General features: G+C 37.8%; 1 protein-coding gene across 6 annotated transcripts in view; it reads left to right on the top strand.

Annotated features, from left to right (window-relative positions):
• The window catches only part of Edil3 (EGF like repeats and discoidin domains 3), a 409,108-nt gene that overhangs the window by 287,796 nt on the left and 93,766 nt on the right, over positions 1-27,546 (top strand). For 5 of the 6 annotated variants that reach the window (XM_013143611.3, XM_063245305.1, XM_003479468.5 and 2 more), the window contains 3 exons: positions 7,211-7,366; positions 8,640-8,784; positions 13,213-13,397. In XM_013143611.3, coding sequence (XP_012999065.1) covers positions 7,211-7,366; positions 8,640-8,784; positions 13,213-13,397 — 486 coding nt within the window. Of the gene's footprint in view, positions 1-7,210; positions 7,367-8,639; positions 8,785-13,212; positions 13,398-18,038; positions 18,149-27,546 lie in introns of those variants that run through there. The other variant, XM_063245306.1, reaches the window with a different exon arrangement.

Raw genomic sequence — 27,546 nt, 5'->3', positions numbered from 1 at the left:
GATCCACTCAAAGTACAAGTTAAACCAGTGGACTTTAATGCAATAGGAAAAGTTCATTGATAGATGTCAAGTTTTGCACAACTAAGTGTTAAGAAATCAAATTTTGGGGTTATGTTGTTGTTCAAAGTTTAAGAAGCTAACTTTATCAGAAAAAAATAACCACAATTATCTGAAACCATTAAAGTACACTTTCCCAGATGGCATGGTATGGCACCCCTGTAATTTTCCGGAAGGCTGAGGCAGGGGGATCACAAGTTGGAACCCACCCTGAACAATTTGATTACTTAGGGAAATCCTTTGACAAATAAAAAAAGGAAAAATTGAGTTGGGTTGTAGCTCAATGTGAAGAGCTTTAGTTCAGTATCTGCTACCATGAAAAGGCAAAAAACTTACTTTTCTAGATTCACCTATGAAGCTATATGTTCTTCATGTATTTCAGACAGAAGAAGCAATGGTAATAGACTGAATGCAGGGGTAAACATAAAAGTTCTTTTAAGCCATATCTGAAAGAAATTTTCAGAAATATAAATAATCTCTGTCAGTAAAGTTTTACTTTTGACCAACACAATTGTATATAAATGTAATGTATATAGTAATATGTAATTTATCATTCTGATTTTAGAGATTAAATAAATATTTCCCAAATTCAAGTTTATTTTAGTTTGTAATACAATAACCATACATAAATACATGTGAATATATCCATACGGAAATAGAGACAGACAGAGAGACAGAGAGATCCACAATGACTTATGTGTATGAATTTTCTCTTTGGGACTTTCAGCAATTTTTAAGAGCAAAATGACTTCTGAGAACAAAATGAGAAAAAATTTTCCAAGTAATAATCCCATATTAATATTGGACAATGCCATAATCATCTTTCAGGCCCTGCCCTTTCTATGAACTTCACTTGTAATGTTCTCCATAGAATAAAAACTTTTAATTATCTGCTTATTGGCAAAAATGTCCAATATACGGTCTGTTCCTGAAGTCCTTCTTTCCCTATCAACATGGGACATGCTAAAGTCTTTCAGTTCTGTCTCATATCTTTTTCCCTCTCTGTTTCTGTATGTCTGTCTGTCTCTCTGTCTATCTGTATCTCTGTCTGTCTCCTCTCTCTCTTCTCTCTATCTGCCTCTCTCTCTGTCTGCCTCTCTGTGTTTTTTTCTGTCTTTATTTCTATCTCTGTCTCTCTATCTCTCTGTCTCTGTCTCTGTCTATCTGTCTCGCTGTCTTTCCTCTGTCTCTCTATCTGCCTGTCTCTCTGTCTTTCTCTCTGTCTCTGTCTCTTTCTGTCTCTCTCTCTGTCTCTGTCTCTGTCTCTCTCTGTCTCTATCTCTCTGTGTCTCTGTCTCTGTCTGTCTCTCTGTCTCACTGTCTCTGTCTCTCTCTGTCCCTGTCTCTATCTCTGTGTCTCTGTCTCTCTCTGTCTCTGTCTGTCTATCTCTCTGTCTCTCTGTCTCGCTGTCTCTCTGTCTGTCTCTCTCTCTGGCTCTGTGTGTCTCTCTCTGTGCCTCTCTCTCCCCTCTCTGTCTCTGTCTATCTCTCTCTCTCTCTCTCTCTCTCTCTCTCTCTCTCTGGCTCTGTGTCTCTCTGTGTCTCTCTCTCCTCTCTCCCTTCCCCTTAGCATTCTCTTGTTTCTTTCTTGCTGTCTTCATATCCTTTTCTCCCTCGTTCCCTCCTTTGTTCTTTTTGTTTTAGAATTAAATAGTATCCCTGTTTTTGGCCTTCTCTATAGTGAAATTGTTTGCCCTTCCTTTAACATTTCACTTGTTGAAATAGAGCTGCAGTAGCCAGCTTTGAGCCTGTGTCACTCTACCCCTGTGTGATGATTCCTCTAAGCTACGTTCCCGGAACACCATGGTGAATTGTTGAGTTAAAGAGAACATGCACTTTCATGTTATTTCATGCATCCAAACTGTCCTTTGCGGAGACTGCGTCATTTATACTCTCACCAGAAGTGTGGATGTGTACCTATTTCTCGACATTCTAATACCATGTAATGGAAAGTAACTTTTTTTTGGTGATTCTGGGGGTTGAATCCAGGACCTTTTCTACAGGTAAAGGTGCTACACTGAGCTACGTCGCCATCCCTGTGTAACCAAGCTTTTTGACTTTTGCTCCTGATAGGTGAACAGTGATAAATGGGCGTGCTTAATGTTATTATTGCTATGAATGATATAGAGGATCTTTTCATAAATGTTTAATTTCATATCAACCAACAAAATCTATTGCCCATTTTATTGGACATTTGTATTTTATTCATCAATGTATAAGATCCTGTTAATTTTTTTGATTAAGTAATACTTTCTTATGATATACTTTGTAAAAGATTAATTTCACCATTTATATTTATTTTGCTTTTTATAGTGAAAAACTTTTTGTTAGTTTCTTATCATTTTAAAAACTTATGTTGTAAAATAAAAAGCTATTTCCATCTTAGCAATTATTTTTATTTCTTTATAGTGCTGTAATGACTATAGGTTCTTTTAAAAAATCATTTAATGTTCAATTTATTGGGAATGTGATCTGAGATAAGGAGACAGATATTGATCTAAATTTTACTTAAGATTTTTACCAAATTATCTCAAGTCAGTATTATATTTCTTCTCCCCCAACTTAAATATCATTTATTTAATATGTGAAATTATTTACATACCCAATGTGTTTGGTATATTCTATCCTGTTCTATTTATCTGTCACTACATGTTCTATTTTCACACAGTTTTAATTATTTATATTATTCCTTAGTTGGTAATTGCCAGCATACAGTAGTATTAAGTCGATCATATATGAAGTAAAGCTGCAGAAAAGTTTTTAATTAGTTTTCACCATTTTGTGCTTCTCTTTGATTTTCAGTGTAGATTGTTGTATCATTTGCCAGCCTGGGCGATTTCTGTACCTCATTGTCTTGCCGTCTGTAAAGTGTCATATAATTGTGTCTAGTTGCTCCCTGGTTTATTCTGAAGCTATGTCTCTTTGTTACTGTGGAATTAAAACCATCCCATTGTGAACTGTGTCCTCAGAGTTCCATATTTCATACCAGTATCTCCACTTGCTTCTTACTGTGTACTTGTTCCTACTTTATTTTTTTTAATCTCTGTATTTTTTTACAATTTTTAATAATATATTAACATCTTAGTTGGCTTAAATTATTTTTGTTTATTTGCTTGTTTGTTTAGCATTAGTTATCAGTTTACTTTCCATTTCTTTCTTCTCTCTCTCTCTCTGTCTCTCTCTTCTCTTTTGACAAAGGTGTTCCAGTTTCCTAGGGAATTTGCTGTGGATGTCTTACCTAGAGCAGTGGTTGAAATGCAAGCCCTCCCCTAAGCTACTCTAGGGCATTCAGTTGGGGTTCAGTGGAGGGCACCTCTTGCAGGAAGACGCTGCTCTTCCTAGCACCTCCTTCATGATTTCAACTCTCAAATCCTTCAGCTAGGGCGGTGGTGTGCTCAGGGTGGGACGTGGAGCCTGCTAGTGACTAAAGCTTCCCGTGCCACCCTGGGTCCTCAGTTTCTCATACTGGCTGGGTGGCGTTGAGCCTGGATAAGGAAAAGTGAAGATGAGGAATGCCACATTTAGAAGGTTCCTCCCAGGCCTGGGGCCCATCATCAGCCCTTAGAGATCCCTGCACCACCCTCCAGACTCATGAGCATGCACTAGCATCTGAAAACTCCCATTACACTGAGGGATCCTGCAGTTATTATTATCATTGTGTTTGCACATGCGTGCACATGTGTGTGTGTGTCTGTGTGTGTGTGTGTGTGTGTGTGTGTGTGTGTGTGTGTGTTTACTAACTTTCAGCGCCTTGGCAGTTTCTTGCAGTGAAGTAGCTCAGCTTTAGATTCAGGCAACAGAGCTACTGGCCCATGCTGCTTCCCACCTTCTCAAGGACCCATTAATTTTCTCTTCTCCTCAGCATTTTGAAGCTAATGGTTAGATTTATACGTGCACACTTAATTACTGAAGCTCTAAATGCCTTATTAGCATATAGCTCTGGAAGTTGTTTACAAAGTTGTCTTCATATGGTTATTATGATAATCACCCTTTATAAATACACCTCTCCAAATCCAAACTCCTTAATATTAAGTGGCTAAGTGCTCACACATGCAAGAATCTTCCTTATTACTTAAAAACAAACACATACAAAAAACTTGAAAATCAAACATTTTAAGGATTTTCTAGGAGGCAGACATCGTTAAAATTTTTATGTATCACAATTTTTACCTCTCTTTCACAAGAGAGGACATTGGCCTTCAAAAAGCTTGGATAAATTGGCCAAGATGCATAGGTAGGGGAGGAAATGAGAGAACCAAGCCTAGAATCCCACTGTCTTTTCTACTTTCTGCCAACCTCTGCCTAGGTTGAAGGAAAGTTAAATCCACACGCCTTTTCTTCCTATGTTCCTTGAGGAACATAATTTGCTCAAAATGCTCAGAATATGCCTTTGTTCTTAAAAATCAGTACCTACCTCCCAGTGAGACAATTTCTTTAGAATACAAAACCTAAATGGAAACACATTTCATGGCCAGCCAGCAGTGAACCTCCTGGAATAACTTAGGAACTGCCAGTGCAACTCCCTGCAGACCTTAACATGGTGGCTCCTGTGACGGTACTGGGGATCAAACTCATAATCTCACACTTGCCAGGTAGGAGGTTACACTACTGAGCTAAATCCCCAGCCCTTGGCTCTTGTTTTTATATGCGATCAAAAATAATGTTGGAATTGAGTGGTTGGGGATTGCTTGCATGTGTTTGCTGAGGACTCATTTCCACAACTGTGCTGTAGCTTTCCTCAAAGGCAGAGCTCATTTTACACAGTGACTTAGACTTGTGGTATTAAATTTGAGTATAATCTCAAAGGTGAACTGTTAGGCGTTTCATATGGAATCTCTTATTATGTAAGCTTACTCATGATACACACACAAGAAATCAAGCTCTGGACCTTAGTAATTACTAAAACTTAGTGATCCCAGAATCTGTATTCTGTAAAGCATTTTTCCTTGTCCTTTTTATTTTATGAAAGCAGGGATATTTAATGAAAAGTCTGTAATAAAAGCAGAGCAACTCAAGTTGGATGACTGCTTACTACCTAGAGCTCAGTACACTGAGAACTTCTAAATATGACAGCAAATATGAATCTCTTAAGACATAATTTCTAATGAATCGAGGAAAACAGAAACTCAGATTTTGTTTCCTGTTGTAGGTGCATACTTAAAGCTTTAGAAAATCAGTGTATAGCTCATCAGCCAAAATTTTAGCAAAGATAATTTGTCTGTCTCCAAGAGGTATAAACAAGATAATTGAAATGTGATAAAAGATAATTGAAAAAAAGAATCTGCTAAAATGTGGAATTTGGCTTTCAAAATAGAAGAAAACATGATAAAAACTATCCCCTGCTACACACAGGCTGCTGGAAAGATGTTCTTCTATATCTCTGTGCTAATTTACCTGGCATATGGAATAAAGTACCTTTCAGGAGTACCCTGTACCACACTGAGGACTTTGAAATGGATCATTAGAGGATTAAGTAAGATAAATACAAACAAATACTAAATAAGGAGGATTCACATACATGGCACACACATGGCCTCCCAAAGAGACTTAATAATCTGTTCATATCACTAATATTCTGGTAACTGAGCATGAAATAAAACAAGATCAATGCTGAATATTTTAGTCAATGCGCCTGGCATTATTGGAGAAAAAGTTGACTATCAACCCAGATTTGTGTGTGTGTGTGTGTGTGTGTGTGCATGCACACACGCGCGTGCATACACATGCCAGGCATGCAACTTAGAACCTTGCACTTGCGAGGCAGGCACTTATGCTGCTTAGCTACATCCCCAGCCCAAACCCAGGGTTTCCAAACAAAAATGTTCTTAAGGTCTGTGTTGGAACAGTAGGAGTGGAGGAGGGCGTGGCGCTTGGTAGCTGGAGGCTCCAGGCACCCTGTCTCTGTCTCCGCAGCTCAGTTCATCCAGTTTCAGGCTGTCTCCACACACAAGGAGGACTGGAAGTCACTCAGGAGCAGCAATTGGGGAGGAAACTCAAGCTCAGAGAGGAAAGATGAGGATTTGAGACTCAGGACTTGATTACTGAGTGGCTGGTTTCCTCCACAATTTCATATACAGACTCTCAAAGTCACAGCGGAATGGAAAATCCTAGTTACTTGCCAGAAGTCAGCGTGTATCTGGTTTTTCTCTGGAAAACAGTCTCTAAATGAGTAAGTTAGTAGTACACATGAGACATTTAAGTCCTTCTGTTACATGTTGGTGAAGAAGGATGCATTACTGCACCCTATCAAGCACAGTGAAAAGTACCTTTCTACTCTTTACATGCAGACATCCCCAGGCCTTTTAAAGTCACTGAAACAGATTTCAATGTTTACCCTGTGAAAATAAAAAAAAAGCATTTTTGCCTGGTAGCATTTATTTTAATCATTATACATATCAAAAAGAGATACCTACTTACATATGAGAAAATATTTTAAATGTTATCAGATGTCTAGAACTCCCTTAGCAAACTGTCAAAAATTGATTTGAAATGGAGGAAGTCCCCGTTAGAAAGTATCCATGGGACAGAACACAGAGAAAGGCAACTACCAGGTGAGAAGGGAAGAGTCCAGCTTGAACATTACCACAAAACACAGCAGAAATTGCAAGATAAACACCCTGGGACCAAAAGCACTATTTTTATTTTTATGGTCTTTATTGTCTTTACCAATTTTCATTCTAGTGTGCAAAGAACTTAGTGAGATTTTCATGTTTTGTTTTAAGAGGAAATTTCTTGAAACAAATTGAGATCCATTAACAATCACACTGACATTAAAATTTTATAGTAACAATACTGAGGTTTTATACTGAGAATGTGCCCATTAGCTGGTTTATTAAGGTTTTTAGTACACCAAGATACACCTGCTTAACAACCAAGTACCGCCTATACTTCTACCCTAGAGGACAGAGTGCACTTTTCAAAACTCGTTTACAAACATCACTTTTATTTTTAAAAAGCATTCCATTATATATATATATTTGAAGGTAATGGATGCCTGTTTGATGCATTATCTGAAAAGAGAACCCAGAGTCAGGATTGGCTTTTAATGTTATCTAAATTCTATATTGATAAATAAAAATGTTCCATTACCCTGTAGAAACTGCCAGTATTCGTACCCATAATGCCTACGGTTCATTATGTTTTGTCTCTTCAGATAAATCTACAAAGGAAAATGAGAGTTACTGGGGTGATTACCCAAGGGGCCAAGAGGATTGGGAGCCCGGAGTACATAAAGTCCTACAAAATCGCCTACAGTAACGATGGGAAGACCTGGGCCATGTACAAAGCAAAAGGAACCAGTGAGGACAAGGTAAGACTGGAAAACACCCCCTGGACAGAGGACCCCGCCCATGACAGTTGGGCCCGCAGAAGACACTTGTGCGGAAATGTTTCTGTTGCTCTATTATTGTGTTAAAATCCAGCTACTAGAATGAAGGGTATAGGGGTTTCTCTAAGTAAAAAATGTATCACAGCATCCATTTTTAAGACTTTATAGATTGTTAATTGATGTCCCTATAAACTACTGTGTCATAAAATAGTGGAATCTCAGTGCGCGACAGGGCTTACATTAACAGTCAGCTTTCAATTTTATCTTTATTGCTTACATGTACACCAGTCCTCTCTTTCATCAAATAACTATTGATTGAAAGCATTTTGCTGAAAACTAGAAAAACACAAAGTGATAGATATGTATATATGTTTCTATGCTTCGTGTTAGAAAAATATTGTCATTTAGCAGAAAATATATTTTAGAGGAAATGCATGTAATATGGAATATCTTTTTTGTTTTCTTATGATACTCAGAATTTTAAAATTAATTCTTCCTAAAAGTGTTAATTTTAAAAATATCATGAATGCAGATCAACCCCATGCCAAAGCAAACAAAAATTTGGTTTTCAAAACTAACTAAAAGGTTTTCAAAACTAACTCCTTAAGTAAATTTAGATAAGATTTTCTGTTTACTAATTTATATAAAAGTTATAATAAGAAAAAGGTTTAAATTATAACATTTGACCCATTTTAGTACTTTTTTTAGAAGGAAACCTAATTTTTCGCTGGATAATAAATATAAGGATTGTAAGTCTCTTATCCCAATATCTGGGTTTGATTGTGAATCCTGACCAATCAGACCCTCAGACATCATACATCTACCTAATCATAGTATTAGGAACAGAGTGACCTGGAAGCACAAGTGAAAAATTTTCCCTACCAAAATAAAAGTTGGAGTACTGACCTACAAAATAGAGAAACTTATTAAGTTGAAGGATTTAAGATTTCCTTCTCCAAATAACAGAAAAGGATTTCCCTGACTCTGAAGAATTCTCTCACCAAACTGCTAAGTTCATCGTAGTGAAGTGTAGATTAGGCCATAGGCCAGAGTGCTTTACAGCTTTAATTAGAATTTCATCTGTGGGCTTTGTGTCCATTGGTGATGATGAAGGCTTTCCTTAAGTACTACAGGCCCCCAAATTATTGAATATAATCTTTCAAGTATTTTGAGAAAAGGCATAGGGCGAATTATGAACAAAGTACAGAGCTGTGCTAACTCATAGTGCAGAGATCTGGCTTATGTCTTGACACAGGTGTTCCATGGGAACGTGGACAACAACACCCCCTATGCCAACTCCTTCACACCGCCCATCAAAGCTCAGTACGTGAGACTCTACCCCCAGGTGTGTCGGAGGCACTGCACTCTGCGGATGGAGCTGCTGGGCTGTGAGCTGTCAGGTGAGCCTCATACCTTCTGTATCTGAGAGGTCTTTAAAGAAAACCAGGAGAGTGCTTGTGTGGGGTTTGCCCCGAACCTGGGGTTTCTACACCCACAAAAATGCGTTTTTGTTCCAAAATGTGTGGGGTACGGTTCAGTGAGAAATAGCGCATTGTTGTTTACATATAGAATAAATAAATAGTAAGACATGCTGCAGAATAGAATTAACTTACATTATTATATTTTGTACTAGAGAAATCTGTAATTTATCAATTAGTGATTTCTTACTGTTATTTTTTTTTTGACTGGTTATTTCTTACTCATTTGTTTAAAAAATTCTCTATTATTTCTACCCTTTTTTCTGTTTTACTTTTTTTCTCTAATTAATTTTTAAAAAATAGAATTAGTTTAGAAAGAGTCATGTACTGTACTGGGTGGTCAAAGCCAGTGCAAGGAACTCTCATGAGAAACCTATTAGAGTTAGATATGTCTCTTTGTTTGGAGTAGTACCTATGATTTATATGTTTTGATAAAAATCTCAGTAAAATCTGGAGTCGGCCTGACCTCTTGCCTTTCAGCTCTCTGATCCAGAAAGCAAGCTGTGTCTTTGTCCATCTAACCTAAGAACTGGGTGCTTTTCATTTTTAGACTTTTGTGAAACTTACAAATTCATCTTGCCTCCCTAGAGAGCAATATTTCAATACCAAGATTGCTACTATAACTCATTCTTGGTCACTCTTAGCTAGAAACCTGCTTGTTGTACAAATAGCGGTTACTCAGCTCAAGGGTAATCTATCAGAGGACTCCAAGTTAAATAATTCCTGGCCTCCAGGAGCATCAATACCAGGTACAAAGATGAAGACTCAATATGTCGATCTCACAGTGGTCCCATTTTAGTGTGAAATAAATAGACAATTTTCTTTAGCTGTTTCACACTGACATTTTTGGTAGTTCTTGTATTTCTGGTATCAAATTTTGCCTATCTTTGTCAAAGCCTGAGGTTATTTTATTCAAAAACTATGGGGAAAACAGAACTGTCACACTTTTTTTTTAAAGTGTTCGCACTTTTTGTTTTTTAGCGTAACCTCAAAATACGTAAAACACCTTCGTTAAACTTACAGCAATGCCTCTTAAATAGGTGAGGTCCTTGCAAAGAGGCATCTGGGAGATTTGGATTCATAGGGTAAACTATTATATATCTGATTTCCTCCTTTGATTGACCTAGAAAAAAGGGTATTCAAATAAATAAGCAGTATTAAAAATAATCTTAGAGAACCTATTTAAAGATACAGTAGTGGTTTAGTCAGATGGGTGAGTCTATTTTTAAGACTCATATTTTCATTCCACTTTGGTATGTTTTAGGAAGCAAACATACCCAGTGTTAGCACTATTCTCTACCCAAATAGAGAGATCTCCCTTCTTTTGGTCCTTGGAACCAGTTTATTGACTGAGAGTGAATCTGAGAAGAATGATGGCCGTACAACAATTGCTTTGCATGTCACTACACACCACAGGCCACTCTCATCCTCAAGCCATTCATCATAAAGCAATCAAAAGAAGCCACAGCATGATGAGATCTGCTGTCAGCCCTCTGGTTTTAGCTGCTCACCATCGCTATCACGAGTTTTTCAGTCTTTTGATTCATGAACGTCAGTCTCCCAGGCACGGCACAGCTACACCCCTGAGGTGTAAATATATTTTCCTTTCGAGTCCCACAAGAGGGTACACCTGACAATTTACAGATTTTATCTTCTCAAGAACAAGCAATGTGCTATCTCCCAACCCTGCAAATTGATTTTCAACTTACATGCAGAGAATATTTCTCAATGGTTGTTTTTCAAAGCTAAGAGAGTTGCACGATAAAAATAATCAATTTGTTCAGTTGCTGTCCACATTGGACTTAATTAATTTAAATACAAGAAATACTGCATATGACAAGGAAAAATTGAGATGTGAGGCAATGGGAAGAGTTCACTGTAACAATGGAAATCGTGAACCTGTTCCAAACTATTTCCTGAAGCTGAATACAACATTATACAGGCTGAGATTCTTTATTGTTTTCAGGGAACTGACATAAGCTTTTTAAGCCTGACTAGATCAGCAAGTAATTTCTTCCTAGACACTTAGAACATTTTTAAGTCATCTGAGACACAACTTACAATATTTTGAAGGAAGCAGAACAAAACAATAATTAGAAGAGTAAAACCCATTCTTTGAACAAGTGGTTACTAGCATTTCTTCCTAAAGCACTGCACGATGGAATGGGTATGAAATGATAAAGCAGGAGTGATCCAGAACATTCTAGAATGTTCTTCTATGCAATATTGTGTTAGGTTACAGAAGCAAAGGAATAACTGTCTTCTTTTTTCTTACATCTCTTCCACAAATGAAGCAAAGTTATAGAAAGACTTGGGGATAGTGAGGAGAGGGTAGGAAAAAGGGACTCGGGGAACCAGGGAGGGACATCCATCCCTAATTCAGACAAAGCCTGTTCCCTTAGAACTACCCATGGATACACCCCTATGCCTTAGCACCAGCCTACAATCCTAGAGATACACACAGCTGCTTTCTCGCTCAAACTTCACACTTAGCCTTGACAGCTATATTTATTTGTCATGGGGTTGGCAGATGTATCTTCTCAAGAAAGCGTGAGAAGATGACAATCTTCTCTGACATCTTTTGTCATATTCCCAAAGAAAAAATGTCCCATGTGGGGGTTGGGGGTGAAGGCAAAATAGGGACCAGCCTCAAGAAGCAAGAAAACAGAACAGCAAAAATGCACCATAGTTAAGAATCATAAGTGAAGAGTACTAAACCACCCATCTGACCTCCTTGGCTTCAGTAGGCCCTCTTTTAGTAATTATCCCCATCGTAAGATATCTGTGGCTGCTCACTGATATGCTGATACTTTGGTGACTTAATCCTGCTTCCTTTTTTGGAGTCAGTTTTATGATATAATAAAACTATCTAAAACTTCCTGAATGCTAACTGTGCCCGTAATTTTTAAAAATATTAAGGCATTTTAACAGAGAATAACTTCCCTTTTGTTTGTGTCTTCTGCAATTTTTTCAGCAATAGTTTCCAGTCTTTTTTTTTTAAATTAGCAAATTGTAGTCATAATGATTATACTCATTATCAGAAGTAGATACATGTACATAACCTATCTTGATGATTTCTTTATTCCCTTCCCATCCCCTACTTCTCTCCATCCTTCCATCTCTTAGTCCATTTCACTTTTGCAAAGGAAGTAATTTCATCGGACATTTTTAGCAGTAGTTTGTATTATCACCATTTTACAGATGAGAAAGCTCAGGCAAAAATCAATAGCCATAAGACCACAGAGCCAGTTAGAGGGGACCTAATAGACCATGAGAAGTATTGAATTGTGGAAATCCACTTTTAATCTCTACTGTTTTCATGATCAAACTTATTTTCTTACCTTGTGAGTTTCTTGAGCAAAAAACAATAATCTTCATGTAAAGAAGACTGAGTCCTTGAATAACATTATAATAAGATCACTCTTCTTATTATAAACTTTATAAATGGAACTGTGAAATACACACACGCACACACACACACACACACACACACACACACACACACACACACAGGTTTTCAAAGACAGAAGAACCCAAATTCTGCACTGTATCAAACTTGAAACATATGTGGTAAATTTGAGCATCTTTTGAGGGTATTTGAAAAACAAGGGGTGATGGGATGATTAAAATATAAGAACATATTAAAAGATTTGTCTAGTGATGATTTTTGCCAGAATTTATTTTTCCTGTTTACCCACTTGTTTACATTCTGTATGTGCACCAAGCCTGCTACACGCTATGCACCGAGTGGGTCTTATTTTCCTGCTTTCCCCAAGCGTCCATGTTGGTACAGTCAGAATTGGTGATAAAGATTAGCAAGCATTTCTTAGACAATGACTGCTGTCCAGTTTAGAAAATAACAGAGGTGCAATTTCAGAAGACGGCTTTGTATGGAGGGAATTTTCATTTGCAGTATTATGAAAACAAATAAAAAAAGCAAATAGACTTTATGAGAAAATGTCTCTTTTTAAAAGACACAATGAAACTGTGGAAAACCAAGAAGCACTTATGAGGCTTCTGGTAATAAGACGGGAGAGACATTTTCAGTATGGTTTTCATTTTGCAAAATCATCTATCAAAGAAAAGCAGTTTGGATTGTCTGTATTGTTTTCAATTTTTCCAAAATAGATTCAGACAAAGTGGCCTGAATTGGCTATCTTCTTTTTCTATTTTTGCTCCAGATTTCTTTCTGGTTACAGTCCTTTCCCTGGAATTTAGATGCTCTATCTTTGGGGGGGGGGGGGATGCAAAGCATGAAGTTTCATCTTCTCTTGCTTAGTCTAAATTAACATAGAAAGTTTTCAGGCTTATGAATTATTTTTCTCATGGAGCTTTTTCCTTTCCTTTCAGGCTGCTCAGAGCCTCTGGGAATGAAATCAGGGCACATTCAAGACTATCAGATCACCGCTTCGAGCATCTTCAGGACGCTCAACATGGACATGTTCACCTGGGAACCACGGAAGGCCCGGCTGGACAAGCAAGGCAAAGTGAATGCCTGGACCTCTGGCCACAACGACCAGTCACAGTGGCTGCAGGTACAGATTTCCGCGCCACCTCTTCTTGCCTCTTCCTTGCAGAACTTCCTGTTGTTCTCATGAATATCTGAGGCATTACATGCACACTGCTTTAAATGTGCCTTTCTCTTCGGTGTACCTGAATGGCGAAAGCAGAAATTCCTATGAAGTCCTGTACCTGGGCTATTTTCATGCTGGCATTAGAGATGCACCCGTCAGGTTGGCATAGCAGGTTTGCGAGCTCACATGATATATAGATTAACTCACTGGCTGTGAGAGCATTTGCATTTTAACTTTCATCTGTTCTAAGGCCTTGTGTTCTTATGAGCTTTGAAAGTGTGAGAATATGATTCCAAAAGATAGTGAAATCCTGCCACTGACCTGCACAGCATCATGACTCCTGACTTATTAGCACTTTACCTGTGGTTGCTAAGCAATAGAGCAATTTGACTACACTCTCACAAGAGAGTTGTTTACAGAAGGAGAGCATAGATTCTGCAGCATCTATTTTTAATTTGTAAATGAAGTAAGATTCCAGGAAATGCTTGAAACCTGCCTTCCTGAAATGTACTTATGCATGGAGTACTTTTAAGTTTGTGCGTATTTCTTCACATTTTCCATGGCAAACACAAAAAACTCAATTCCATGAGGTCGCTTTGACAGCCACGAGTCTCACCCTCACTGCTTTTCTGGGGTGATTTGTGGAATGGCTGCAAGTCTTGAACAGAATTAAAAGAGCTACTTCCGATCAGGCCAGATTTGCCAAATCTGAAAAACTTTCAGTCTTTTCACTAACCCTTATCCTTCCTCTCTGCATAGTTAGAAATAACTGCTTTTTCCTTGCCTCTCTCTTGTGTCTGCCTGGACCTGTATTCTTCTCAGGCTCTGCTGTCCTTTTTTGTCAGCTATTACACTTTGTAGCTAATTGCGTGTCTTTCTTCTATCATGGTGCCCAGAGGTAGAAAGTGGGTTTGCTGTACATCATTCCGGCACCCAAATTCACACCCCATTCTTGTGCGTGCCAGTGCCTGCTGTGTGAAGTCATTGGCTTAGCAGGTGGGCATCACGTGAGCCACCAACAGTGCTGTGCATGCCCTGCCACATACCCTTTTAAAGATTCTTTTATTTGGCTAGTATGACACCACAATTGTTTTCCTCGGGCCTGCTGTTTCCCAGTGTTCTTTCTGGGCCTTTCTTCCTCTTCCTGTTCCACTCATGCCAATGCCTCTCACCAGCTCACCAGCTTGAGGACTGACTTAGCCAGAACTGACGATTTCAACTTCTAAGCAAGACCTCAAAACCTGAAACAACATCCCTTTCTACCATCGCTATCATTAGAAAGGTATCATCCTTTTTCATATGGTTTTCTCCAAAAGAAGTCTTTCCAGTTTCTGGCCTTATTCTTACACACATATATCCTTTCTGTGTGTATATGTGTGTGTGTGTGTGTGTGTGTGTGTGTGTGTGTGTGTGTGTGTGTTTGTGTGCTTGTGCTTGTGCTTCTTATCTTAAATCTTTTATTCCATTCTGTCAGTCTCGTAATAAAATGCAGATTCTGTACCATGGTCTGAAAATCTTTGCACTGTCTGGTCCCATTTCCACTGCACTGCACTCTGTGTAGCCTCTTTAGCTTCTCATACCAAGCACTGCCTCTTCTTATTTGGTTATGACTGTCCTCCTCTTACAGCAAAAGATCAAAATATCAAACCCCTGCAGCTGCGTTCCCGAAGTGCCTTTCTCTGGGAGTCCTGTCAGCCAGTGTCTTCTGGCCTGTATCTGATTTGAGCCCTTTCCTTTATACAGTGGCCTCACCTTTATCCTTCTGGAGCACATCTCAAGACCCCAGTGCATGCCCCAAACCAAGGTTCATACTAAACCCTGAATATACAGCAATACCTCAATTCATGGACCCTTCAGTTTGCAAATAATTTGGTTCTCAAACTAAAGCATTTGACAAAAATTGGCTTGTATTCACAAACTCCATATCAGATGACAAACACAACCGTGGCCATCTTCCCCACACAAATACTAATGTAGCTGTCTTCCCCAGAACTCTGACACAAAGTCAGCTCATGAACTGAGGTAAGCACTGTACTTTCTTTTTTGCAACACAGCCTGCGGCATTGCCAGTGAAGACTAGGGTTGATTTGTCTGTCTGTATTGCATGTCTGTCTGTATTCCTCTGCCTCTTTCATAGCATTCTTCAGCTTTGGGACCTTTGTGAAATAAGACAAGGATTACTTGGACACAAGCTCTTTGATACCTGGATGTCAGTCTGCTGATTGAGATGGCTGTTAAGTGACTAATGGCCCATGGATGACTGGACAAAGATATGACTAGGACAGGCCGGGGCACAATTTTATCAGCTGCTTACAACAGACTGTCATCTAAAACACACATATTGGTTTCTGAATTTTCCTTTCTACTTTTGAACTCAGTGTGACTGCAGGTGACAGAAGAGGCATGAAATGAAATGTAGGAAGGGAAGGCTGCTGTACCATTGTGTTTTCTGTAATTCTCACAGCAGCCTTAGCACACGGTATCAGAAAGTGTTTCCATGCTAACCTGCTGGCTTCGGGAAGTCTGCAGCCACACCTGTCATGTGTGGCTTTTTCAGCTTGTCAGTACCGAAGCCAGTGCTCAGGATGATATCTGACACATGGCAGGCATACCATAAAGGTTTGTTGAATGAATGAACACACAGTTGTTTCAGATAATAATTCAAGGTGTGGATTTGGGCCTATGTAGCAAGTAAGTTTGGTCTTCAGTGTACGAGTTCAACTGATATTCTCAAAAACATAAAATGGTATATTCCAGGGCTAAGTATGGAACCCAGGGCCACAAGTATGCTAGACAACTGCTCTACCATGGTTAATAACAGATAGCATTTTGTGTTCCTATTTTGAGGAAACCAGGAAAGTTTCCTTCTATTTGTTAGTCTTGACAGTAATGAAGGTAAACCTGTTCTATAAAGTGTTCTGGTTGTTATAGAGTATTTTTAAACTGTGAATATTCAACGTATCTCAGAACAGCTGTATAAAACTAATATTATTCATGAATCATATTGGCTTGTGGAATAAGACGGAATATTTTATACCCCAAAAGTAACTCGGACAGGCTGGTAGGCTCTAGAAACATTCGCATAAAGTGATTGCCAAAGGCAAATTTCTTTAGCAAGATAAAAATACAACAGATATTTCTATATGAATCAGGGTATGAGTTTTCAGAGCAAAGCTCCATCCATCACTTCATTTACGAGGCTTTTCAGCTGCTTCGTGAAGTCACCAGCATGCTGGGATCGATTCGTTCTCCTGGTGACAGATTCTCTGTCAATTCAAGGACCAGCCTTCCAGTGGATGTCTAATTTTGTTGTGTCAAAACATATTCAGAGTCTCCAAAGCAAAGTACATTGACATCTTTCCTCTCATTTATTTATTTTTTCTGACATTATGTGAGGAAAGTCTTCAGAATTGTTACTATTTTTAGTGTTTTCCCTTCCAGAGAATATGATCTGCTCACTGGATATTACACCAGAGAGCTCATTGTGTTGAAAATAAAATTAAAATTTTTATAGATAATGATATGGGGGTTTTGTTTTGAGTTACTGATTCAGAGATCAACTTCTATGTTTAACTGAGGCTTCTCAATTTATAAATTTTACTTGCATTTTTAAATAAATGACCTAACTCCAAGCCTTAGCTCTTCAGAAGAGAACACACATCTTGCTAGTTGATTTTTAAGAAGTTTCTTTCAGATACCAACCGTATATGTGATTCTGTAATAAATAAATTTTCACCTCAGCTTAATATAATTTGTCAAAACCTAATCATATAATATTTGGAGATATAAATATAAATGAAGCTGTGCGAAAATTCTTACAACAAATTATGATATATTTGAAGTAACTCAAGTATTCTTTTTGAAATTCCTATATACACAAATTTTATTTTTAGATTGTTGTTACTGTAAAGTTTCTTCTAGTCTCTTCTTCAAGTTCAAAGTGTCTGGAACTCTCAAGAAACTATTCCTGTTTTGTTGTAGAAGTGATCTTAAGTGATTGATTAGCTCTCCTGAGTTACTATTAATCATGAATCATTGTCTAATTTTACTGGAATATGTCATAAAAGTATCAGGTCCACAGGGTGCTAGTTGAGATGTTTCTTGGACCTCCCTCTTTGTACCTAATGCCCTCTGAAACTTTCTCAATCTAACCAACACATCGAGCAACTATCTCTCCCAATGTTTATTCCAAAAGCCTCTCAGAAATTAAATTGCACTTAATGTCTATTAAAAATCTTACCAACTTACATGAAAACATGCTAGTAAAATCATTCCTGACTGCTGGTGGACGTTCCTAACAAATGATTGGATTACACTTGAATCTTTGTGGTAAAAATAAAATGACCACTGAGGTTCTGAGATTTTCTGATCAAATTTATCCTCAGTGGTTCGTTCCTAAGAAAAGAAGCCTGAGATTGTGTTGAACTGTAAGGCAGATCAGTAAGACAAGATAGGGAATATACGACAGGTTCCCGGGGTCACAGCCTCTGTGTCATTTCCTTGTGGTTTGTATGACCTCAGGACAGCGTCTTCAGATACTAACAAAAGAGTATCTGAAAAGAGTGCAGAGATGCTCACAAGTGTTCTTCACTCCCTTCACAGTGCAGTGTCCACTCAAACAGTGAGATGTGGGCAGCCTGCTCGGGACCCTGCTGAAGCCTCTCTCTCCGACAGAAGCTTCCTTGCTCTCAATAAATATATTCTGCTGTTAACCTCCGTTGTTCCTAAAATTCATTCTTCAGTTTTAAAGAACACAACCTCATACTGGGCCATAGTTCTGTCCCACCTCATGTCCACCTTGCGAGTTCTCATGTTTTCCCAAGTTGCACCTGCCTGATCTTGTGGTTTTTCTCTATAAAGTCCCTAGAAAAGACAAGAGTCTTTGGCAGCCCACTGGGACCCCTTCTGCCTCCCTCTCTCAGACAGAAGCTTTCTTTCTCTCAATAAATATATTCTGCTCTAAACAAACAAAAACAGCAATGAGACATAAAACAATGTCCTGTTTGACAAAAACATTGTGTGTTTTTATACGAGTAACACTAGACTGTCACCTTTGTGCCTTGAAGTAATAGCAATAAAATTAATAACTTTGATAAACACTATGTCATTTGCTACTCTTCCCTCCTGGAACCCCTCTTACCAGAATGGTTATGTGTTTTATGTCCATTACCTCTGACACAGCAGATTGAGTAAATGTTCTTTTCATTTCTCCCCAGTTGACAAACTTCTTAAAATTCAGCATAAAATTAAGATTTTTATCCTTGGGGCTGGGGATTTAGCTCAGCGGCATAAGCACCTGCCTTGGAAGCAGGCAGTCGTGAGTTCGATCCCCGGTACCGATAAAAAGGAAAAGGACAAAAAAAAAAAAAAAAAAATTTTTTATCCTCTTCCTTCCTTTTCCCCTCTCCCTCTCTAGTTCCCCTTTCTTTTGTACAAATTCTTCCTGTTTCACTACACCTTTTATACACTTTGGTCTTTATGTACACTTTTGGTATCTCACATCAGAGATGTAATGCAATATTTACATGTGTCCAATTTATTTCTCTTAATAGAATGATCTCAAGGTGCATCCATTTACATAGAAGTGTCTCCACTTTATCCTTCTTTATGGTTGAGTAGTACTCCATTGTATAAAAAACAGCACCTTTTTTTATCCACTCAGGATAAAATGGAAATAATATTTGTAAATAAAGAGTGGGGATAGGGGTTGATGGGAAAGGAGAAGTTCGTATAAAAAAGTAGGATGCAGGATATATCATGTATGGGTACAAATTCCCTATGATGAATGTGATCATTATGTATATCTAAATTGGCCCATAAACTTAATAAGTAAAATTTAATATTTGTAATGACATTCTTATGTCAGGAGCAGGGACATCACTTATGATAATCTCATAAATTATGGAGAAATATACTGATTCAAGAAAGGACCTGAATTGCTGAAAAACTTAAAATATGGCATCACACATTGTTACAGTAAATTAACTATACGTGGATAAATATTTATAGCTCTCATTGCTAATGACTGTAGAGCATAGGTAATTACTCTCCATAGGTAAATCTACTTAGAACTCATAACTGGTGACATAATATAAGTGACCAACAGGAAGAGTACAAAGACTAATATAACTTGGGAAATGGCCTTTTGGTCTATTTTAGAAGATATTTTTTTTACTCTGAGGTAGCCTGCATAGGATGTCAAGCAAATTATTAGAATTAATACAGTGGTTAAGCTGCACATTTTAAGTGCTGACCTTTTTCAAAATTGCATCTAACCCTATGGAGATTAATTTCTATAAAGATTTTGAGGAAATATGTAAGGAAGAAATTGAAGTTAAGCTTTTGAATTAAATAAGCCTTAGTTCATGTGTCCATTTCAAATTTATAAAAGGAAATAATCTAGTCACAAAATTCACTGCTCTTTAACAGGGATTGGTTTTTCTTTCCCTGTAGACCGGGGTGGTGAACCTATGGCACACAGGCTACAGCAGGTGTATGTTATCCCTGAAAGCTCTAAAAGGTTTGCCATCACTGCTGTATTTACTTATAAAGACGTGGGCGGTAGGGCTCTCAGATAACTACTGGGTCCCTAAGAATCATTCTTCCTCTTGAAGAAGAATTCTGAGTTTTAATTCTCAGCTTGAATATTTCTTCTATAGTAAACAGTAAGCAGCATGAAGAGGGCATCTATAAAGAAGATTTCAAATATATGGAGCTGATTGTTTGCATTATTGTGAAATAGCATCTGTGATTTCAAAGTGATATTTTATAGAGGAGCACACAAAATGAATCAAAGAATGCCCTTACATTACTCAGACCATAAATCATCTTTAAAGTTTGTGTGATTTGTGTACTGTCACAGGAAATCTTCACTGCCTGATTAGGAAAAAATACTTTCACAGGTGCAACAAAATGAAACAGGACATTTGTCCAGAAAGTACCTAGCAAAGAGCAGAGCGGCCAGCCTTGCTGCCCAATGTGGAATGCAGCTTCAGAGCCACACATCTGGGTCTGATGGCTGACAAATCCCATCAAAATCCCGGGCTGCAGATTGTTAGGTTGTTTTAAATGGAGATAACACAAAAATATCACTTTCAGGATACCTTTTACTTTAACACCTTTTTAGCACTAAGTCTAGCATCTCAACGATGATCAGCTCTAAAAAGAACAATGTGTAACAGGTGATCATTCCAACAACTGAGCGTAAGTATGAAGTTAACAAAAAGACATCTAATTATGCAGATAATAGTACAAATGTAAACAGTCAACCTCAAAATGAACTTTCAAAAATGCTAATTGTTATGTAATGCAGAGCTTATCTATGTAATATCAGAAATAATGCTCTTAGCATTTTACTGAGTCTAATTCTCAGTCACTTATTTGATCAGCTCTTTAAAAATATCTCACAATTGCTCCAAGACTAGGTATTGAGGTATATTAAACCACTCTTCATAGCCTATTATATAAGCCTGATATGTATAAAATCATGAAAAATGCTAAAAAATACTAGCATTTGATATCAATATGGAAAACTATAGCAATTGATGACAATTGGGAGTATATTTAGACAGAAAATGCAGCCTTGAAAAGTCAAGCCAAGTGGTAATAACAATTGGGTAGGAGCCTTGTGGTTGGAATTATTTTAAATGACTTCGTAATTTTGTAATACAAATAAATATTTTGAGACACCTGTTAAAACACAGCACAATGCCAGGTGCAGGAACTGAAGCATGTACTTGGCACTGTGTCGGCCTGCACGTAGAATTACCAGTTCCCTAATTGTCATGGATTCAACATTCAAAAAGCAAAAAAGCAGGAATGTAAGAAATTGGGTGCTTCTGTTCAGAAGCAATATTTGAAACCATTGAAGTACTGAATGGCAGGATTGCAAGAATTATATGAGCATAGCAGACCCATTCATGTTTTTATGATAATGAGGATTAAATGGCTTCTGGTTACTTTGTGCATTAATGAATTTTAATTCATGACATATTAGTTATTTTTGCATTAATGGAATTTGTAAGAATGGTAACTTTCTCTAAAAATATGAGCTGAAAAATATGCCAATGAGTAAAAATTAGAATACTGTTTCAGATACTGTAAACATTTGTAAAGTCTCTTGGAGAAAATTGGAATCAATTTTAATTGGTGATCTCATTCTGGCTTTATAGCAGCCCTCTCAGGGAGCTAACTTATGTTTGTTTTATAACGAGGTTATGTAGTCAGATAATTTTGCTAAAGATTACACAGGCAGTCAGCAGTGGAAATGAGAATCAACACATGGTAGCGAGCTCGTGCAAAGACTTCCACCACAACATATATTAGGCCACTTCATGAGTAAGTGAAATACACCATACAGGAGATACTGTTCATTGGGACCCCTTTTTCTGCTCAGTGGTGATCAGCACACTTCTGGACACTTAATTGGTCTTGATTGATCTGCTAGCTCTTCTGCAGATCCAAATTGCCCTCTGAATTTGAGGTTTCCTACTATAGAAATTGTAGGACCTTTACTGCAGTACTCAATATTAAATGTACTCACAAATATACATACATCTACACTAGATATTTGGAAAATACAGTTCCTATTTTTTTATTTAAAATGAAACTGTGCAGGTCACATTTCCATCACTGGACAAAATACATGACAACACAATTTGATGGAGGACAGGTTTAGTTTTTCTCATGACTGAGACAGACAAGGAGGAGGGACGTAACAAAACCAAATAGAAAACAGGAGCTGAAGTTATGATTTCTTCCCAACCCAATAGTGTACCTGTAGTAGACAGGTCACAGCTTCTAAACAGGGTGCTGCCATGTTCAGCAGTCTTGGTCCTGTTTAAGCTCACCAACCTCATTTGGTTGATCTGAGAGACATTTATATTTTTTCTTCCAAACCTTTAATGCTATCATGAGCAGGTAATTCAGTTTTGTTTGCATTCATGATTATAGATATGTTTCATTTCTGAAGTATTTATTTGTTAGCTAATATCAACATAAATAAATTTATACTAAATACTGCATGCATTATCTCTTTCATTAATAAATTAACATTTCCTTGGGGAAAATGTGGCTCATCAAAGCGCACTTTCAGTCTCACGCGCCTTGTTTCTTTCATGTTGTTCTTGTGCTGAACTAGCACAGTGCTTCTCCAAAAACCAGTAGACGCCAGTAGCTTTGCTCTTTCCTGAATGTACTGTAACAACATCTGGTCACTTTCTTTTCTCCAAAGATTCCTCAAAATGTGTGAAAAAATGTGTTAGAGCTACCTCGCTACAGTTTCCTCTTAGCCCCTTCCTGTTTTGAATTTTTTTTTTATTTCAGAAGAAAGTCAGGTAAACATTTTCTGGCGGGGACAGATAGAGAAGGTAGCGAGGAGGAGAGGAGAAACACTTTAATTTCTGAACATCTCGGGTGCCTTCCAGGCCTGGTCAATCAAGAAAACCCAATGTCACCCTCTCCCTTTGACCTGTCCCTTGGTTCCTGCGTCCCTGGAGGGCCTTTGTCTCATTCCCAAGGAGCCATCTGAGGTTACCTCCATAGGACTCCCAGGACCCCTGAGGCAGCTGCTTCCAAGCCAGCCTGCAACTTCTCCAACCCTTCTGCTCTCTTGGGTGCTGTCTTTCTGGGACTGTAAACTGCTGCTTTGTGTCCATAATTTCTCCTTTCACATGATTCTTTTTACTCGTATAGTTCCCTACCAGTATGGGTACTCCTGATGACAGACTCACAATTTGCAAATTGTGCCTTGAATATGAAGCAAGAAGTTTAGAGAAATCCATGTAGCTCCTTCATGCTAAAAATGTACTGCTTCAAAGTAAAATGAAATCTCTTTCTCTCCAAATGATTGATTTCATCAGTGATTCCAAAAAGTACTCCCCAAAGCATGACTTCCATGAGTGCTCAAATAAACAAATAGGTCCTGTGCTGATAAAGATACAGTAAATTATGTATGTCTCTACCGCTGTTACTATACACACTCATGTTGACATAGTAAAGACTCCCAATAATTCTACAGAAGAGAGAGGTGCTTAACTTTGTCTTCCCGTAGTAGTCTTTAAACTTACTTGATCACAGAGAGCATTTAAAATTACCACCCCATATTTTCAGGAACCACTTGGGAATGTTGCAGGTGAGTCTCTTTGCATTTCTGAGACACTTTACTGTTTGCAAAAGGCTTTTCTAATGATTTTTCCAGTACTGAGGATAGAACCCAGGGCCTTCATACTAAACCACATCCCTGGCTCTGTTGACAGTTTTGCTTATATATTTCATTTTAAATTTTGAGAGAGCCTCACTCACTCACTAAATTGCCCATGCTGGGTTCTAACTAATCCTCTGCCTCAGCCTCCCTGAGCGCTCAAAGTATGGTCATGTCGCACTACGCCAGACTTCTATTGTTGTTGTTATTGCCTCTTTAATTATCTTTAATTATGGTATATATCCATCATTTGAGTAAATGTTTTCCTGTCACAAACATGAAAATAATAGCTTGCAGAGATCACATGATTTGATCCTGTGAATGACAGGTCTGGAACCAAAACTCCAGGTTATCTTTTTTCTGTTCATTGCCATTTTTATGGCTGTTTGTGATTAATGTCCCATGGAACGAGATCTAATCTTAGCAGAATTTTTTATCAACATTTTTCAGTAAATCAAATATATGGAAAATATATATACCCTTAAAAATATTTTTATTCCACTGTTTTCTTCCATTTTATTACATACCTGCTTAATATGGAAAGCAGTTTTTTTCATCAGCTCTGTGTGTGTATCTATATTTCAAGCTGCCTAGTGGATGCAAAGCATTGTTTCAGTTCCATGTTAACATGTTAAGAACATTCTGTCAGTAACACACCTGTTGCTAAAGAAGAGGAAATGCCTGCCCTGACTGACGTGGACCATATGCACTGAGGATTTTTTTTTTTTTCTGTACCAGGAATCGAACTCATGACTGTGTGTTTGCAAGGCAGGCGCTTACGCTGCTGAGCTAAATTCCCATCTTGATCACTCTGTAGTAACAAAATCCCATGGAGTGGTCTTCTGTGCTGAGAAACAGTTCTCACAAGTACAAGACTGAGCTCGAGAAGTTTTCCACAATACACAAATATATTCTTGTCATCCATGTCGTAAATAGATTCTGCCTCCCAGGTCGAAGTGTGTTTGAGAACTTTCTAAAATGGATTTCCTCGTACTCAGAAAGGCAGAGGACCATTCCAACTGTGTCTGTGTAAACTAGTTTGGCTTCATGTGTATTTGCCAGTCTTTTAGTCTGGCTTCTCTCCATCCCAAGGAAAGAGGCTGTTATGACTGACATGCCCACTGCAGGAATTCAGGGTCACCATTTCACTCTAAAAGTGGACATGCAGTGTAAGCCCTAGACACTGGGCAGCGAGTCTTGCATCCTGAGGTATGGGGCTCCAAACTGAGGAAGCGTTACTATTTTTTCCCTGCAGGTGTTCCTCAGTTAGAATGTCAGACCACAAAAACATGCTTCTCTCGTTTCATATGTTTTCGTGTGCTTGCTCATGTCCTTTGCATCAGAAGGTTACCAAGGGGCAGATTCACACGTGCATGCTTTCACCCAGTAGAATGGATTCATACACATTTGAGTGCTTTCTTTATGCTATGGAAAGTCGGAAAAAAGCTTGTTATATGAGAATATCTGACATTAAAAAGAAAAAAAGCGAAAATGTTTTTACCTACAGATAATAGTTACCTCTTTATTCTTGTGATCTCTTGGTTCTATAGTTTTAAAGTAAGACATAGAATAAATCGTATAGTTGTTGCATTCAGACTTGTATTAACTATCATCACAAAGTCGTCTGTGTTTATTACTGGCACTGAATAGTTGTGTATGTAACATAATTAGCAAAACTGTGTGTGCTTATGAGGGTTCGGGTAATGAGCAAAAATAAAAGCAAAGATCATTCCATAACTGTTGTCAAACCGAGGCTCATGTTTTTAGCCTCTCCCAATGTCCAGCCCCCGTCTCAAAGGCTCAATTGAGTTCCTTCCCTGAGAAGCACTGCAGAGTTCCAGTCCCCAGGGCGGTAGGATTTGATGGCTCGTCCCCAAAACTGCAGGACCCTTCGGTCCTGTTAGATATGAGCCTGATGACGTGGGACCATCTATAACACAAGATACTGGATCTAAGGGTACTTTAGAAAGCAATACTAAACACATGTGCATATGTTCGCTCCAGCTGCCTCAAACTCTGTAAGGGAAAATAGGGGAAATTCTAAAAATAAAACAGCTTTAAAGCTCTCAGTGAGAAACAGCACACCACCAGCTGCTGGTATTTTCTTGAATCTTGGGTGTCAAAGTCATTTTCTCCAAGTGCGGTTTGGAGAACCAGAATGGGTGAAAATAATAGATGCTTATATTCCACTTCTGAAAATTCAGACATTATTGAGTCTGCTTTGGGCACTTAAGTGTCCATTTTAGGACAAATGTCTTATATTCCTTCAAACTTGTATTAAACTTTGAGAAAAGAAGAATTACGTAGAAGTAACTGTATACTTATATATATTTTTGAGGGTGACCCTAGTTGCATTCCAGGAGTAAAGTATTAAAATACTTTCTTTAGAAGTGTCATAGCGGCAATATATAAACTTTCACAATCCAGGCTTGTGTTGATCTGAAATTTGTTAAAGGGTTAAAATGAACGCTAAATCTTTAGTTTTTTTTTTTTTCCAATGCTGTAGTAAATAAACTATATCGAAGCTCCACACATGGAATCAGACATAAAATCTATGAGAAAGTGAAACCACATTAGTAGCTGTAATTCTATTTTCTGAGTAGGATTTATTTACATAATATAAAACTCTCCTGTATGGAATTAAAGAACTTAACATCTTGATAAATTAAACAATTCAATACATTTTGTTCATTAGTTCTTTTTTCTATATGTAGATATAGATATAGCTATTTATATATAGAAATATAGATAGATGCATTTATAACATATACATAACATATATTCCTAACAACAGCTATGAGTATTCTTTCTTTCTAAAGAAATTTAGATAAATACTAGATGCATGTTGAAAGTTTGTGAAAAAATGTTTTCAAAAACTGCCATGCTGTATGCAGTCTGTTGGATAACTCCAAAAGCGCTAATACATTCAATAAAAGACAGTATATTATAGTGTTCAGGGTGTTAAGCTGTATGCACAACCATCTGGATTGAATTGGCACCTCTGTCACTAATTAGTCTGATTGTAGGCAAGTGATTCCACCTGGTACTCTTCACAGTCTTATTTTTGAAATAGAAATAATAGTATCCATCTTACAGAGTGGTACTCAAGATTAAGTGACTTTGAATTTATAAAGTACTTAAAAATGTCCACATTATGAAAATGCCACCCATTGATCAGATCAGAGTGCCTCAGTACCCAGTGAAACTCTGGCCATCTCTGTCCTTTAAAGTTGCCAGATAAAAATACAAGAATCTCAGTTAAATCTGAATTTCTGATAAATGAGGAGTGATTTTTAGTGTTAGGCTGTTGACAATATTGCAAGAAAAGCACATTAAAATAAATTGTAGTTTATCTGAAATTTAAATTTAACAAGGCTTCTGATACTCCATTCTGCTAAACCCAGCAACTCTGCTTCCACCTTGTCATTTGCTTTCTTCCTCCTGGTGTAGCTCTCTGAATGAAGTTGCAATGCTGACATAGTCCTGAGTTTGTTTGGTGGATAATGACTCCAGTAGATTGCTCATCTGTGCTTGTTTTGTCTTATGCATCTACACCAAATGGATAGATATTGGAAAGCCTAATAGCTTATTAACTTCCAAGCAAATGTGCTTAAATTGACTTCCACTTCAAAAGTATTTGTCTTGATTATTTTCTAGAGAAAATAAAATGTTTTCTTTAGTCCAGCTCTTCTGTGCTTCATGGAATGCTGGGAGTCAGATGCACACATTAGACTCGCACATGAATCCAGGTGATAAACTCTCAGTCTTTCTCAGCACATTACCCATCTCGACATCTGTTGGAGTACAGGATATTTGGAGTGTTGTGGGGATCTGCAGTTCATAGCAGTTGTCATTAGATGACTTTCAAAGTCTTCTGAAGTTTTCATTTCGTGTTAGTGGATTCATACC

Source organism: Cavia porcellus, unplaced genomic scaffold (assembly GCF_034190915.1).
Source record: "Cavia porcellus strain 051 isolate PalLab524CR breed Dunkin Hartley unplaced genomic scaffold, mCavPor4.1 scaffold_2, whole genome shotgun sequence".
NCBI classification, from domain to species: domain Eukaryota; kingdom Metazoa; phylum Chordata; class Mammalia; order Rodentia; family Caviidae; genus Cavia; species Cavia porcellus.
Note: the sequence above shows the minus strand (reverse complement) of the source record. Positions and strands in the feature narration are given on the sequence as shown.